The 14,599-nt window shown below is 39.1% G+C and overlaps 1 protein-coding gene across 6 annotated transcripts in view; it reads right to left on the bottom strand.

Moving 5' to 3' along the window:
- Positions 1-14,599, bottom strand: part of adgrb1 (adhesion G protein-coupled receptor B1) — a 576,464-nt gene that overhangs the window by 29,012 nt on the left and 532,853 nt on the right. For 4 of the 6 annotated variants that reach the window (XM_033019939.1, XM_033019941.1, XM_033019944.1 and 1 more), the window contains 4 exons: positions 10,399-10,438; positions 9,406-9,489; positions 7,801-8,444; positions 964-1,035 (listed from right to left, as the gene is read on the bottom strand). In XM_033019939.1, the coding sequence (XP_032875830.1) occupies positions 964-1,035; positions 7,801-8,444; positions 9,406-9,489; positions 10,399-10,438 (840 nt within the window). The remainder of the gene's footprint in view (positions 1-963; positions 1,036-7,800; positions 8,445-9,405; positions 9,490-10,398; positions 10,439-14,599) is intronic. The other 2 variants (XM_033019942.1, XM_033019943.1) reach the window with 2 other exon arrangements.

Genomic DNA, 14,599 nt, shown 5'->3' with positions numbered 1-14,599 from the left:
GAGAGGTGGAATATTGCATTGGGGGACCAGCCCTCCTGTGTGAACCTGGGACCCAACGGGTCCCACTTAGTCTAGTTAACACTATGGCTAAGAAAGCATTTGTACACTTGTACTTGCTAGAAGACAAATAAATTCAGCATATCTCCAAAGAGAAAATTTCGTCCATCTCAACATTGCAAAGACCATTAAAAGATATGGAACAGTCGGTGTGGTTTTGAAGTCAAGAGGTAATGCTTCAAAAATCTACAAATATTGCTTGCAGAGTTATTAACAATTAAAACTTGAGTACAGTTTGGTTGAAGTAAATCATTTGCCTTATAAGAAGTTGGTTGATAAAGTCCAATACCTGAAGAGTCTTTAAAGAATTAACCAACTATACAAAACATAGGCTTGGAACTAGAGAGTAAAATGTATTAAAGGTCATAAACCCTGGCTAGCAGGCAATAACTTGTATAGTTTCAAGAGAAGTGTTCTTTGTCTCTTAACATTCTCAATATTCATAAATGAGTTGCAAGAAAAACTATGGGAATATAACATTTACAAAGCTACAGTATATAGATCATTATCAGAATGATTTGTAGCCTTCAAGACATTTGAATTAATTAAGTGAATGAATAAGGGATGAAACATAATTTTTAATTCAGTAATGGAATATGAAATTATACACACGTATGGGTCAACACACACAGAGTGGGGGGTACTGTTGTCACAGGACTTGCAAAACTCACGATTAAACACCACATTTAAGGGTAATTTTCTTAATTCTGCTCCCAGTATGAAATTTTGCCTGCTGGGAATGTGCGTCAACCACTGACATACTCCAAAGTATTCTGCCCATCATATCAATTTTAGTGGGTGGAAATTCATAACTTCACAATGTGATCTTTCAGCAAAATCAAACCAGGAGCACAAGGTCATAAAATCAGCCCTTTAGACTTCCATGTACATTTTCCATTATCCTACCTTCAATGGTACACTGACACATTGGAGAGAGTTCAGGGAGGAGCGACTAGGATTATTCTGGGATTTAGGGCTCTATAGATTAAAAAAAAGACACCAAGATCTGAACTTACTTTTGCTGAATAACAGTCGATTAAGGGACATACAGACAGAAACAGATTATTCAAGTTAGATTTCAATTATGAAACTGGGGGACACAAATACAAAATTAGCCAGCTCGACCACAGTTGTGGAGATTCAAAGGTTTTCTCTGAGGCACATTTATTGTATATTTATTTGTTGTGTTATTATGTTGATGTGCCTGAGAAGTTACAGCAAGTAAACATTCCATTGTTCTGTTCCTGGTGCATATGGCTATTAAAGACTCTGGGCTTTCTCTCTCTTAGTTGAGTAAGACACAATCAACAGTAAAATAAAATCTGCAGGTTCTAGAGAGGAAATACACAAATTTGGCTTTCTGGATTCTCTGCTGTTAGAAATTAAGACTCCAAAATAACAATTTAAATTCTTATGTTGAACATCAGAAACCCTATAAAAAAGACACAAAGTGCTAGATTAATTTAGCGGGACAGGCAGGATCTCTGGAGAACGACCCAAAATGTCCCCTACCTGTGTTCTCCAGAGATGCTGCCTGTTGCGCTATGTTACTCCAGCATTATGTGTCATATTTTGTAAACCAGCTTCTGCAGTTCCTTGTGCTCACAACAGAAAGGCTAACATTGATTTCTATTTTTAAATAGATGCATAGCAAAATGGAGACTTAACATAATAGATCCCTTGCACGTTGCAGTTTCCAACAGCAGATAAATAACATAAATTCCACTTTAGTGAAAAGTCTCGTGCAAAGCAAAAGTTATCCAAATTCACTTCTTATAGTTGTACTACCTATGTAATTTCCTGGAAAAAGCACTGCCAATATTGCTCTAACTATATATTCCAATTGTGACAAAGTCCAAGCCTGCAGCAAGACCTTCAAAAATGTTATATAAAAATGGTGCTTTTTACTTCTTACTTATTTTAAAGATAAGATGGCTTTAAAAACAATGCATTTCATCTGCTAAAAAATTTACACCTTGGGCTACTCATCATATAAGTTTGCAAAATTTGTATTTGTGTCCTTTATCTCAATTACATAAAACATATTTCTCAATAATTATTTCGGTTAACTTCTTATTCATACTAATCCTTGCGTGAAAATACAGAAAATAAGTTTCCAGGAAATGTAATTGCACCGGCAATGTAACCAATTGTTCCACTGCTTGTTCGACAAGCACATTTTTCATCAAGGGGAAGAATGAAAACCGTGCACCCTTGGTTCTTATTTTCTCGACAGACTCTGAGCACTGGAGTCATTTGGAGTATTCCAAGTTCCACCATGATAAAATATCACTATTCCAGCTACTACAATGTCTGCAAAGGCCAGAGTAAATACTGCACTTTTGGTAATAATAATCAAAGCTTCACCCACAATTTTTAAAAGCAGCATCCTTGATGTGTTTTTTCTGGATTTTTCTATTAATCTTCCAGCAAGGTTAAGGTGAGAGATTAGATAACTGTCATGAAAACTCAGCCCTGGGCTATTTTGTTCAGTGTGATTGAACACTTCTGGTGATTGCAGTCTTTACTAAAATTGGGAGGTTCTGCTGGTTCCTGTTAACATTGAACTCCTGTGGAAATTTAGCACCTGTAAATATAAGATAAACTAACTACTCTCTTTAGACACCATTAACAAGCGATGTATTCTCTCTCCCAAGTTTCTTTCGAAGTAATGAAACCACCTCCATGTCAAATATATGGAAACATTTGTCCTTCAAGTGATTTAGATATTTTACTATTTCTAACAATGAGTTTACTCAGTACCGTAACTACACATTAATATGGAAAAGGAAACAATATTGAATATCAAATATTTTTAATTGTTATAAAAATTCAATCACCTATATACTTATCTGTGATGCTCAAATATTCCATCTTAATTTATTTAATATTCAAAACCTGGATCCCAGAGACAAACAAGGAGGAAAAATGTTCCATAGATTTTACATAGGCATCAGTATACACATGGATTAACTTGGGAATGTATCCAGTGGTCAGCATTCACCAGTTTGACCGTATGGCCTGTTTCCATGCTGTATGATTCTATAACTCCAATCCTCCATTATTTTATTTGATATTCTGAAGCACTACTCTGCCCCTTTTACTCACAAAAAATCTCTTTCTGAGTTAAAATGGAAAATACTGGAAACAATTAGCAGATCAGGCATTAATGGAGAAACATTTAGTTTGATGACCTTTCATCAGAACCTGAACAAAATGTCATCAAATTGAATCTTTTATGTTTCTTTCCAGACTGAAGCTGATGAGTATTTCCAGCATGCATGGTCTTATTTCAAATGTTCAGCATCTCAGTACTTTTAGATTTTCTGTACCATTTTAGTTCAATTTATAATGTGAACAGCAACTTGGCATAGGCTTTATCTTAATTGTGGCCACAACTTGTGTTCTTAACCATTATGTTCTAGACTGACTCAGTACCTCAGCATTGCCCAGAAATACAATGTATGGATGCAACATTAGAAAAAGTAGTTCCTCATGCTGATCAGAGTTTCAGAGTAAGTGAAGGCATAGTGACAAATCAGGAGACTGCAAGCTGTGCCTTGTACAGTTACAAATTTAGGGCCATAAAAATATAAATGAGGAAGTTTGAAAATGGAAAAATACATCAATGTGAAACACTTTAAAATGGAGGTCAAGCACCTTGGATGGGACCAATATAAAAAAATAATTATTGTTAAGATTGAAAACTTCCTCTTGATGTCTCAGATCACTATTCTATCTTTAAAAAAAATAAATTGGATAGTTATATGGATGGGAAAGGAATGGAGGGTTATGGTCTGAGCGCAGGTATATGGGACTAGGGGAGATTATGTGTTCGGCACGGACTAGAAGGGTCGAGATGGCCTGTTTCCGTGCTGTAATTGTTATATGGTTATATGGTTATAACTGGGACAAAGTTAGAACAGAGGATACCAAGATTCCAATAACGTGCTGTCAGTGAATTACAACACAAACGAGAAGAGACTACTGGAGGAATTCAGCAGGTTGAGCAGCATCTGTGGAGGGGAAGTTACTTTCAACGTTTTGGGTCAAAAACCTGAATCGTTGCTCCAGATAACAGCATCTGCAGTCCTTTGTGGTTCCAGCCAACTTTACCCCACTGGTTTTTGGAAGTTTGACCCAGTGAAGAGGGGAAAGGGGAGATCTTCTCTTAGCAGTCAGCCAGATGAAGGTTTGTTACAGATACAAGCATCAACAAGTGTTTATAGGATCTTTTTTTGATGCAACCTTTCGCCAGTTTCCGGAGGACATGTTTGTTTCCCATTCATGGGTCTGCTGTAAACTATATCAAGCAGGCTTTCGGTGTCGGTGAGGAATCTGAAATGATTGCAACCACCCATTATAATTTTCAGCTATTTGTTGCTGATTTTACTGGCAAGAAATAGGCAGCCTACTGTTGAAAATCATCCTCTACGGAACCCTGCATTACATCTCCTGAAAACATGATCTTGAAAATATGCCATGGATAGTAATTTACACTTGGTTAACCTGTTTTACTAAAAATTCCTCTCTCAGCAGGTCTTAAATTTAAGAGCACCAACATTTCAGGACATTTCCCTTCACTGCATTTTAGAGGAAGTATTAAACGCCTTACAATTAATAGGTTAACCCCTGTTAATATATGAGGGACATATGAGGAGGAGGTTGTTCATTCACACTGCTGAAGGTATGGTTGGTGGAGAAATCACAGAATTGATGTACATCCTGCCACGGCCAATTACAGTGAGTGAGAGGGAAATTGTGTGTTCAGTATAATCACATTTGCTCTCAGAAATCAGGATGCATTTTGAAGAGGCTACAAGAGGGAGGAGGATTATGAATATTTCAACAGCTTGAAGCTGATGTTGCACATTCTATTTTAGTATAATTCTCCCAGCATAATCTGTACACTGAGGGAAAGAAAAAGGAGTGGATTATTCTGCTGTTGTGGATAATTGATAGTTGAAAATGGCTAACAGTGAAATATGATACTTTTTCTTTACACTTCAGAGAAACAGTGTAGAAACAGGCCCTTCGGCCCACCGAGTCCTAACCGACTAGTAATCACACCGTATGCTAGCAATATCCTCCACATTAGGGCCAATTTACAATCGCAGAAGCCAATTAACCTAAAAACCTACACGTTTTTGGTATGTGGGAGGGAACCGGAGGCCCTAGAGAAAAACCACACGGTCACAGTGAGAATGTACAAACTCCGTAGAGACAGCACCTATTGTCAGGATCAAACCCGGTTCTCTGACGTTGTAAGGTGGCAACTATCATTGCGCCACTTCTTGAGATGATTGGCAAAATAAGGAGGAGGAAAATTAGGGTGAGGAAAAGACTGATACCACAGCAGATTTATGGTAGATCTGGGTTATACAAACACATTTCTGTTCTTGAGGTCTATTTTGCTTCACTCAAATTATTGCTTTTTTTCCCTAGCAGGCAACACCCAGCACCTCCCTCACATCACTCACCCACACCCACCCACCATAACCATCTGTCACAATCCCCTTAACGTTGGTGAGCCAAGTGAACAGATTGTCAATGCTCAATGTTTTTATTTGGCACTTCTTGAGAACACGCCAGGAGAGTGAAAGCTTAGTCTGGGGTGACTCGCATTCTTCCTTCCTGCAAAGAATCAGAGTTTTTCTCTTACAAATATAAGACAGAAAGGAGAATGTTGGGAAGTTATGAAGGCAAACGTGTCCTTTTGCATTTATTCAAAGTGATGGGTGATGCTTGCTTGGGTTTTATATATGTCATGCAGTATTTTCAGCAAATGGCAGTACATTTTGATAATGTATGAATTGGGTGGAAACTTTTAACTGGATGGCTTTGCCAGATATCTTTTACAGTTGCCATTTTTGACATCCTCGTTGAAGAAGACTTTCTGTGTTTGAGTAATAGAATTAATGGACAGTGGGCATTGCAGCCATGGTGTAAAGGTGAAGTGGGAAGGACATGTCCAGGATAGTTGGCAGGGTGCACAGTGTTGGTCTGGTTTGAAGAGTGTTGATCTAGTGATTATTTTTGGAAACTAGTAGCGAGTAGTGCTCCATTATGGTTCTAACTAGCGACCTATGCATAGTGGAAGACATTTGTGAAGACAGAAAACACCATCTATCCTTTTCCTTCACAGATGCTGCCTGACTCGCTGAGTTACTCCAGCACTTTGTATCTATCTTTGGTATAAACCAGCACCTGCAGTTCTTTGTTTTTGCAACTACAGAATACCCAATGTCTGATCTACTCTTGTAGTCAAATTATCTATGTGGCTGGTCCAGATAAGTTTATTTATCTCTTGCATATTTATTGTAGAGCATATGGTTACTTGAATGAATGAAAAACAGTGGTAGTTAAATTCTTGGCTTTTAGAGATGCTCAAAGGATGTATAGTGGTGCGATGAGCAGTGCCGTTGCTTCACAATCGTTGTACTTCAGTGTTGTTGTGTGGAGTCTGCACGTTCTCTCGGTGACCGTGTGGGCTTTCCGAGATGCTCTAGTTTCCTCCCATATCTCAAGGACGTGCTGGTTGTTAGACATATTGACTAAATCATGCTGATGCTAGAATTAGGATATACCTGATGGGCATGTGAAAGGGAATAAGTCGCAAGGAGACAGCTAAGGGAATGGGATCAATAGCATTCCTCTGGTAGGCAGCGTACACTCATTGGAACAAATAAACTCCTTGCGTATCACAAGTAAAAAATGAGAAATGTCGTGGCATATCTACTCGTTATGAACATTAATTGTGGCTCTGATGCTCCAATTATTTTACGTTAGTGTCACTAAGTTTAGTTTAGTTTTGTTTAGAGACACAGCGCGGAAACAGGCCCTACGGCCAGCGAATCCACGCCAATCAACAATCACTCATATACTACACTAGTTCTATCCAATACTCTTGAGACAATTTACAGAAGCCAATTAAGCTACAAACATACATGTCTTTGGAATGTGTGAGGAAACAGGAGCATCCAGAGAAAACACACGTAGTCACAGAGAGAACGTGCAAACTCATTATAGACAGCACCTGTAGTCAAAATCAAACCCCGATCTCGTGTGCTTTAAGGCAGTAACTCTACCGCTATGCCACCCATAAGTTCTCCATAGTCTATACCTCCGTATGTAGAAAGTACCAGACACTATGTTAGGAACACGAATGAACTATACACATGTATGCTCAATATCCTTAATGGAACAGCATCAGAAAATATTTAATGGAAAACATATTGTTAATCTGAAATAATAAAATGGTGCTGCATTTGCATCACACTTTTCACCCAGATACCTTCTACATATTAAACTTTGTGCTCTCTCTGACAGAAACCTGATGCCAAATGTTCCCATTTGTATGTATATCTGCCCACTCTGCAATAGAGCTCAGGAGGAAGCAAGAACACAATGAGCAAACACAGTTTATAGTCATAGTCTGGTCCAACCCCGAGTGCTGTGCACATCTTGCTATTCAAGGTCACAGACTTTTTAACATCTCAACAGCTGTAAACAGAACTGAACATTAATACTACATCTTAACACTGCCATGCATGAAACGCGGAAGCTACTGTAATATTTAACATGGACAAAATCACCAAATTTCAATAAAATTCAAGACAGAGGTCTGACATAGGTACTTCAATTGTCATTATTCCTTTGGGTGCTTCTGCCAATTATACACACAAAAGTTAAAACAATGTCTAAAATTGGCTAAGTGAAAGACATTCTGTTTTATTTCCTTACCTCCAATGAACTTGTTGATAGTGTAGAAACTGTCTCACTTTTGGACACCATCCCAGAGTTCCCTGAATCACCTGCATCGCACAGGTTATTGGGAGATTGGGCTTCATTTGCAGCACTCTGTGTCTGATGGCCAGGAGAAGCCCTTTCATTGCAAGAAATATTGATGCGATCCATTGGGGAGTTTTTTGCACAAAACCCACTGTCTGCATTGAGATGAATAAGTCTAGTCTGGGGCAACTGACTAATGCTAATATTATATTTGCTATCGTCTTTTGGTTTAGCCCTCAAAGTTGAGGTATTGGTGGGCAGAATAACATAGTTAGCATCTATCACTGGTTCCTGTGCTCGTGCTAGTTCTGAGTCTAATTGCTTGAAAATTTCTCCGTCACATATATATATTGATTTTGGCTGTTCACTTTTATTGATTTTCAAGGTGCGATCGCTAAACTCATTCATGTTTAATGATCCTGGATGGTTCATTGATCCCTGGAGATGCATTTTCGATACGTTTGCTGGAAGACTTGAGAAGCCAGATAACTTCTGATGGTTGAACTTCATTTTCATTTCCTCATCATGGACCATCGAGCGTTTCAACGTTCCTGTGAGTGTTCCTGTTCTGACCGCATTGATGTCCTTATTTAAAACTGTAACATAGAAAATAACAAGTGGTTTATATTTCTTCAATGGAATTGGCAAATGCTGCACATCATTCAACACATCTTTCTGGCTGGGTCTGTTTCTGCTTAATGGCTAGCAACATGTGGCAAAGTGCTACATGAACAGGAAACCACCAACAGGACCACCAGATGTTCACAGCTGTTTTACTGAACCTCGTAAAGGGCTCTATTTACATAAATATGATTGCATTCTATGGTTTTACTGGATGAGTGGATTTGTTAATTTGTGCATAAAGCAATAATATTATAGCAATGAAGATATTCACACCAAGGAATAATTCCATTGCTATAAATTAACAAAAAGATCATCAAACTATATATTTAAGGATAATTGTTTTATATACAACATAAAGTCGATTTGGCCTTTTTCTGTTTAATGCTTTGTCATGACTCTCTCATTCTCAATTGTTTTAAGTGAATCTAGTAATTTACATACATCTTAAATTGAAAGAAACAATATGTGCAAATTAGTCTATTAGTACATGAATGGTGTATCTTTCTACAGCAGCTATTTTTAATCCTGCAATCACAAAATGGCATCGATTTTGCATCATACTTTTCACCCAGAATATCCTCCGTGTTGATATAAATTGTACTATATCCCTTCCAATTAGCATTTAGTGCTTTTGAGATTATCTGCTTTTTTCAAAAAGTTTTCTTTTCTTCTACAATTCAAGAGAAAACATTCTCTGAATTCTGATTTTTGTTTTGTTTAATTAAGTTTAATATGTAAATGTTCTCAACTCAATTTTTGTGATGATCCTACTATACAAGTCAACACTTAAATGGCATTTTCTCACAGAGGGTGGGTGTTATTAACACATTTTATGTTAGTATTGTTAGGGATGGTCTACTGTGACTGGGATTCAAGGCAATCTGTTGGTGCAGAGGGAGCTTTATTCAGAATCTAGCCCATGCTATTCCTAACCTGGGAGTGCTTGATCCTGACACTGTTTTCTCAAAGTAGAAAAGTGATCCACTCCCCAGCGCTGACATCCTTCACCTTGATAAACTAAAAAGAATATGAATTTAAAGAAAGAATAACTAAAACTGTGTCTCAAGTAGTGTTGCAATACAATCCATCAGCAGCCACACTCAGCTCACCTCGAGGAACGAGAAAAACAACTCAAGTGTGCAGTTTATAAAAACATATTTCCACAAGAACAGCCAGCTGTATGCTTAATTACAGCTGTTTCAGAAACAACTTATCAGATAATTGATAATCACTCTTCAGAGGATCTTGGAAATTAATTATTTACCATAGCAAACAAAAATACATCACACAATGTTACTTTCAATGATTTATTAGCTATATGTGTAAGCTTGATCAGCACTCCAAGTGGAGTGTCAACATGGACCATGAGCTTTTAACAAGTCCTCCAGATCAACATCTGAGTGTAATATAGCAACAAAGATGAAGTGGGTGAGTTTTCTCTGAGTATTTCATGCTAATCATTGAAATATCACTGGAACTCTTTAAAATGGGTAAACATTTTCAATTCTGCTGAATCAAGGAAATCTCAAAGAAAACTTAACCCCAAATCATCAGATTAACAATAATAGTTATTAAAATAGGAGAAAAAGATCACAACAAATATGCATCCCATTCAACATCAGCAGTAACACTTAAAGAACACTTGAGTTGAGCCATTGATTACCAAAGAAGGGAAAGGAAGGAAACATCAATTGCATCTCCTGATAGCATCCACAAACCACATACTTATAGTGTGCAAGGGCATCACTGGGGAATATGGTGGGGTTCAGGGGACCAATGCCACCAATGGCCACAGCTTGGGGATAATCATTATTGTGTGTCACCTCGCATAAACGTGGGTTACTGTGTCAAAGCAGTAGATGGTTCCTGCAGAATAATTCCACAGTAAGAATTGTAAACGAAAATAAGAATTATTATATCACTTACCTGATCTACATGCCATATCTACATCCTTTTCAAAGTCAGTCTATAAAAGTTAGGAAAAATAGTTTAGAAGGGATAACAAATATTGTTCCTGAATGTCTTTTCCTGACATTTCATGTCCTTTCTTGTTATAGCAATAAACGTGACATTGACTGCAATCTGCACCCATTTGGGTGGAAGTATGCTGAATTACTCTTCAGTCTCACCAGAGTATTGGAATCGATGCTCCTCAATACCTAAAATATGATTTGCTGAGTGGCACACACCACTGGGAAGATTCAGCTGTGTGATACATTGGAGCAGATCAGACAGAATACTTTGCAAGACAAGTCACTGTTTGAAAACCTCATTGAAAAGGAACTTGACAACGAGACATGGTTTTAGTCACTGGACAATTGGAAACAGCGTCATTTGAGTATACTGACCTTTGTGCCCAATTCTCCGATCCTCCCTGTAGCCACACAGGGCATTGTTCTTTCCTGTTGTATCGGATTTAGTGGATCCCACAAAATATGACTCGTATTTCGCTTGATCCCACAAAATATGACTCGTACATCTCTGGAGCCCACAAATATATAACTCGTATCTGCTGGGTCTATTCAGTTCCATCACTCACTGAACATTCACCAGAGTGCAACCTGATGTTTTCCACCGATTCTAATTTAAAATATCTGTCAGTGGCTTATATGCGTTAAATAACTCGCATTTCCATGTTTAAAAAGTGTTTTAAACAGATGGGCAATTTTCACTGGTTCCAAAAGCAGTTAATGTTAGTAAAATAACACAGAACAGTATAGCACAGGAATTGGCCCTTCCACTCACAATGTCCATGCTGAACATGGTTAATATTATCTCCTCCACATGCCTGTGACCCATATTCCAAAACTCTCCCAACATCCATGTTCTTATCTAAAAGTGTTTTTAATGCCCCTATCATATCTGCCTCCAACATCTGGCAGTGAGCTCCAGGCATCCACCACTTTCAGTGTAAAAAAACACACACTGCTCGTCTCCTTTAAACTCATCTTAAAGCTGTGCTCTCTAGTCTTTGCCAATTCCACCCTAAACAAAGGTTCTAGCTGTCTACGCCTCTCATAATTTTATATACTTCTATTTGTTCTCAGCCGCCAACACTCCAAAGTAAACAATCCAAGTTTTCCCAACCTTTTCTTATAGTTAATACTCACTAATTTTGGTAACATTCTGATAAACATCTTCTGCGTCTTCTCCAAATCCTCCCTATAATTGGAAATGCAATTGCACTGCACGCAATACTTCAAAGGCGACACTATGATGATTTCAGATGTACATGTTTCCAATTCAATAGACTAGTTCCAGGAGCGGCAGATTTGGCATAAGAAGAAAGCTTAGGTTGAGAATTTCTATTCTTTCAGGATGAGGAGAAATTTCATTCAAAGTTCAGCACAGCAAGGAAACCAGAGGATGCTTCCCCCTGGCTGAGGGTTCCAGAACAAGGGATCAGAATCTCAAAGAAAGTGAGGAGTCTTTAGAATTGTCGCTTGGGGGCACTGCGAGTCAGCTGCCCCGCCAGCAGCGTGTTCGTTATTTCGACTTTTCTTGTTTTTTTTAGTATGTCCAAATGTTTGTTTGAGTGTCTCTCGGTATGTGTTATGTGGGGATGGTGGGGGGGAAATGGGGGAAACCGTTTTTCAGTCACTTCCTCGACGGAGAGGTGACTTTTTCCACGTCGCTTCTTCGCCTCCCTTGCGGCCTAACAGCTTGGATTGGAGCGGCCTTTCCCAGAGTCGGGCCCAGAGCTTCAGCAGCGGGCGCAGCGTGGACTTTTCCATCATGGAGCAGGGCGCTCCCTTACTGGGGGTCGCCAGAAAGGAGTGCTCCGATCGCTGGCCTGGTGACTTTGGCATCATGGTGTTGTGGTCTGCGGATCTTCTAGCCACGGGCGTGGCATAGACTTACCATCCGGAGCCTGGGATCCCTTGAAGAGCTCCAACCGCCGGCTTGCGGCCTGTACCATCCTGAAGCTGCGGTCTCTGGTAAGAAAGTTGCCGATTCGGGCACCAAGCCGCAGAGTGTGTTCGACCGTCCCGACGTCGGAGTTTCGATCATCCTGACGAGAGGGTCTGTACATCCGCCGTCTGTAGTGGCGACTACGGAGGGCTCAAGTCCCCGGCCACGGGTGAACAAAGGAGGAGGACTAACTGAACTTTATTGCCTTCCACCACAGTGAAGAATGCTGTGGTGGTAGTTTATGTTAAATTCTATTGTGTATTGTGTGTTCTCTTTTCAAATTCATTTCACTGTACCTTAGTTGGTGCATGTGCCAAATAAATTTGAACCTTGAACCTTGAATTCCTTACCCTGAAGTACTGTGGAAGCACAGTCATTGATATAATTAAAAACTATGATCAATAGATTTCTGTACAATGGAATAGGGAGATATACCAGGAAAATTGTATTTATGTAGAAAATCAGCCATGATCCAGTTGAATGGTGAAAGAGACTCGAGGGGATGAATGGTCTACACTCATTCAAATATCTTACGGTATTATGTCTGAAATTGGAGTAATGACTGCATTTCTAAACTAGCTTATTGGTTGTTACTTATGCATGCGTGTGTGCTTTGAACTACCCAACACCTGGTCCATAGAAACATAGAAAATAGGTGCAGGAGTAGGCCATTCGGCCCTTCGAGCCTGCACCGCCATTCAATATGATCATGGCTGATCATCCAACTCAGTAACCTGTACCTGCTTTCTCTCCACATGATCTTTCTTTCAAGATTCTTAAAGGGATGGATCATGAGACGTTGGCTCAGATTGGTTCCCTTCGGATCAAGTGCAAAAGGATCTGAATGGTGCTGGTATTGTCCTTATCCTAAATCTGGCAATCCTACTATGTTAAACAAAGTAAGCCAAGGTTGCAAAATTCCCTATTTAATTATGAGCTTTTCTGCCTCTCAGTTTCAGCGTGGCGGTATGCACCACATATTGTTCAGCTGCACATCTCTATTCATTTTTGACTCGCTGCATGAGATCATTATGTTCAAGTCACTAGTTTCAAGTCACTAGTTTGCACCCCACTCCACCCTCTCTTCCCTGTGCCCCACCTGGACTCACACCCACCCCACCACTCCCCATCCCCTTTTATCTACATACTTTCCTCTGGCTTCACAATTCGCAACTCTTCTATCCTTATCTCACACCATTTGTCTTTTTGTCTCTCGCCTTTGTCCAACCATCCAACACCTGTATCACTCTATCACTTACCAGGATTTGACTTGCCCCTTCTCACTTCCAGCTTTCTCCTCTCCCCCCTCCCCCCCCACATTCTGTTTAAAGAGAGGTTCCAACCTGAAATGTCAACTATCCATGTTCTCCAGAGATTATGCCTGACCCGCTGAGTTACCCCAGCACTCTGACTTTTTTTGTAAACTTGCATCTGTAATTCCTTGTTTCTCCACTAGATTAGCAGTCCAGCTATCTGGAGACATGAGTTCAAACTCCCATGGAATCTGAATTTCAGTCAATTAAATAACATTTTCAAAAAAATTAACAACAAAGGTGGAATTAAGATACAGGATCCCTGCATAAACCCCTTGCATTCACAAGTAAATGGATAAGTGACTCTAAACCGACAACTGAGAGATTGAGTCTTTACCCTTCGAGTTGATAAACCACTTAGTAGGCAGGTAAAATATTCTGCCTTTACCAGTAACATCAATAGCCCATGAGATAATTTAAACATAACCAAGGAATAAGTTCACTGGAGCAATGAAATCTTGCCGACTGTTCTCCTCCTTTGTCTTATAGAACATTTTAGTTATGGACACGTGTTATGAAAATGAGAAAAGAGTTGATCATAAACCATCCAACACTCATCCTGCACAGGGGACATGAAGACAGAGGCATTATTTCTTTGGAGGAAATTACCTGACACACAGGACTGTCCCACAATCTTACGTGATTCCTCAATTTACACATGCTCAATTAACAAATGTTCATAGCATAAATCATCAGCTCTTTAGCGTTCTTGCCTTACAAAGACACTTTTTGGCACAGTGAATTGCCTGCAATTCTCCAGGTAACAGAAATGTATTGTTCTGAAATTCTAATAATGCATTTCACCCAGACTTCTTGATTTCCAAAATTTCCCTTCATAAAATATTTTTCAGAAACTTTCTTAAACATAGAACAAGGAAAGACTGATTTTGTATGTAATTGTA

The sequence above is a fragment of the Amblyraja radiata genome, chromosome 4 (genome assembly GCF_010909765.2).
Source record: "Amblyraja radiata isolate CabotCenter1 chromosome 4, sAmbRad1.1.pri, whole genome shotgun sequence".
NCBI classification, from domain to species: Eukaryota; Metazoa; Chordata; class Chondrichthyes; order Rajiformes; family Rajidae; genus Amblyraja; species Amblyraja radiata.
This window is presented reverse-complemented; position numbering and strand designations above follow the sequence as displayed.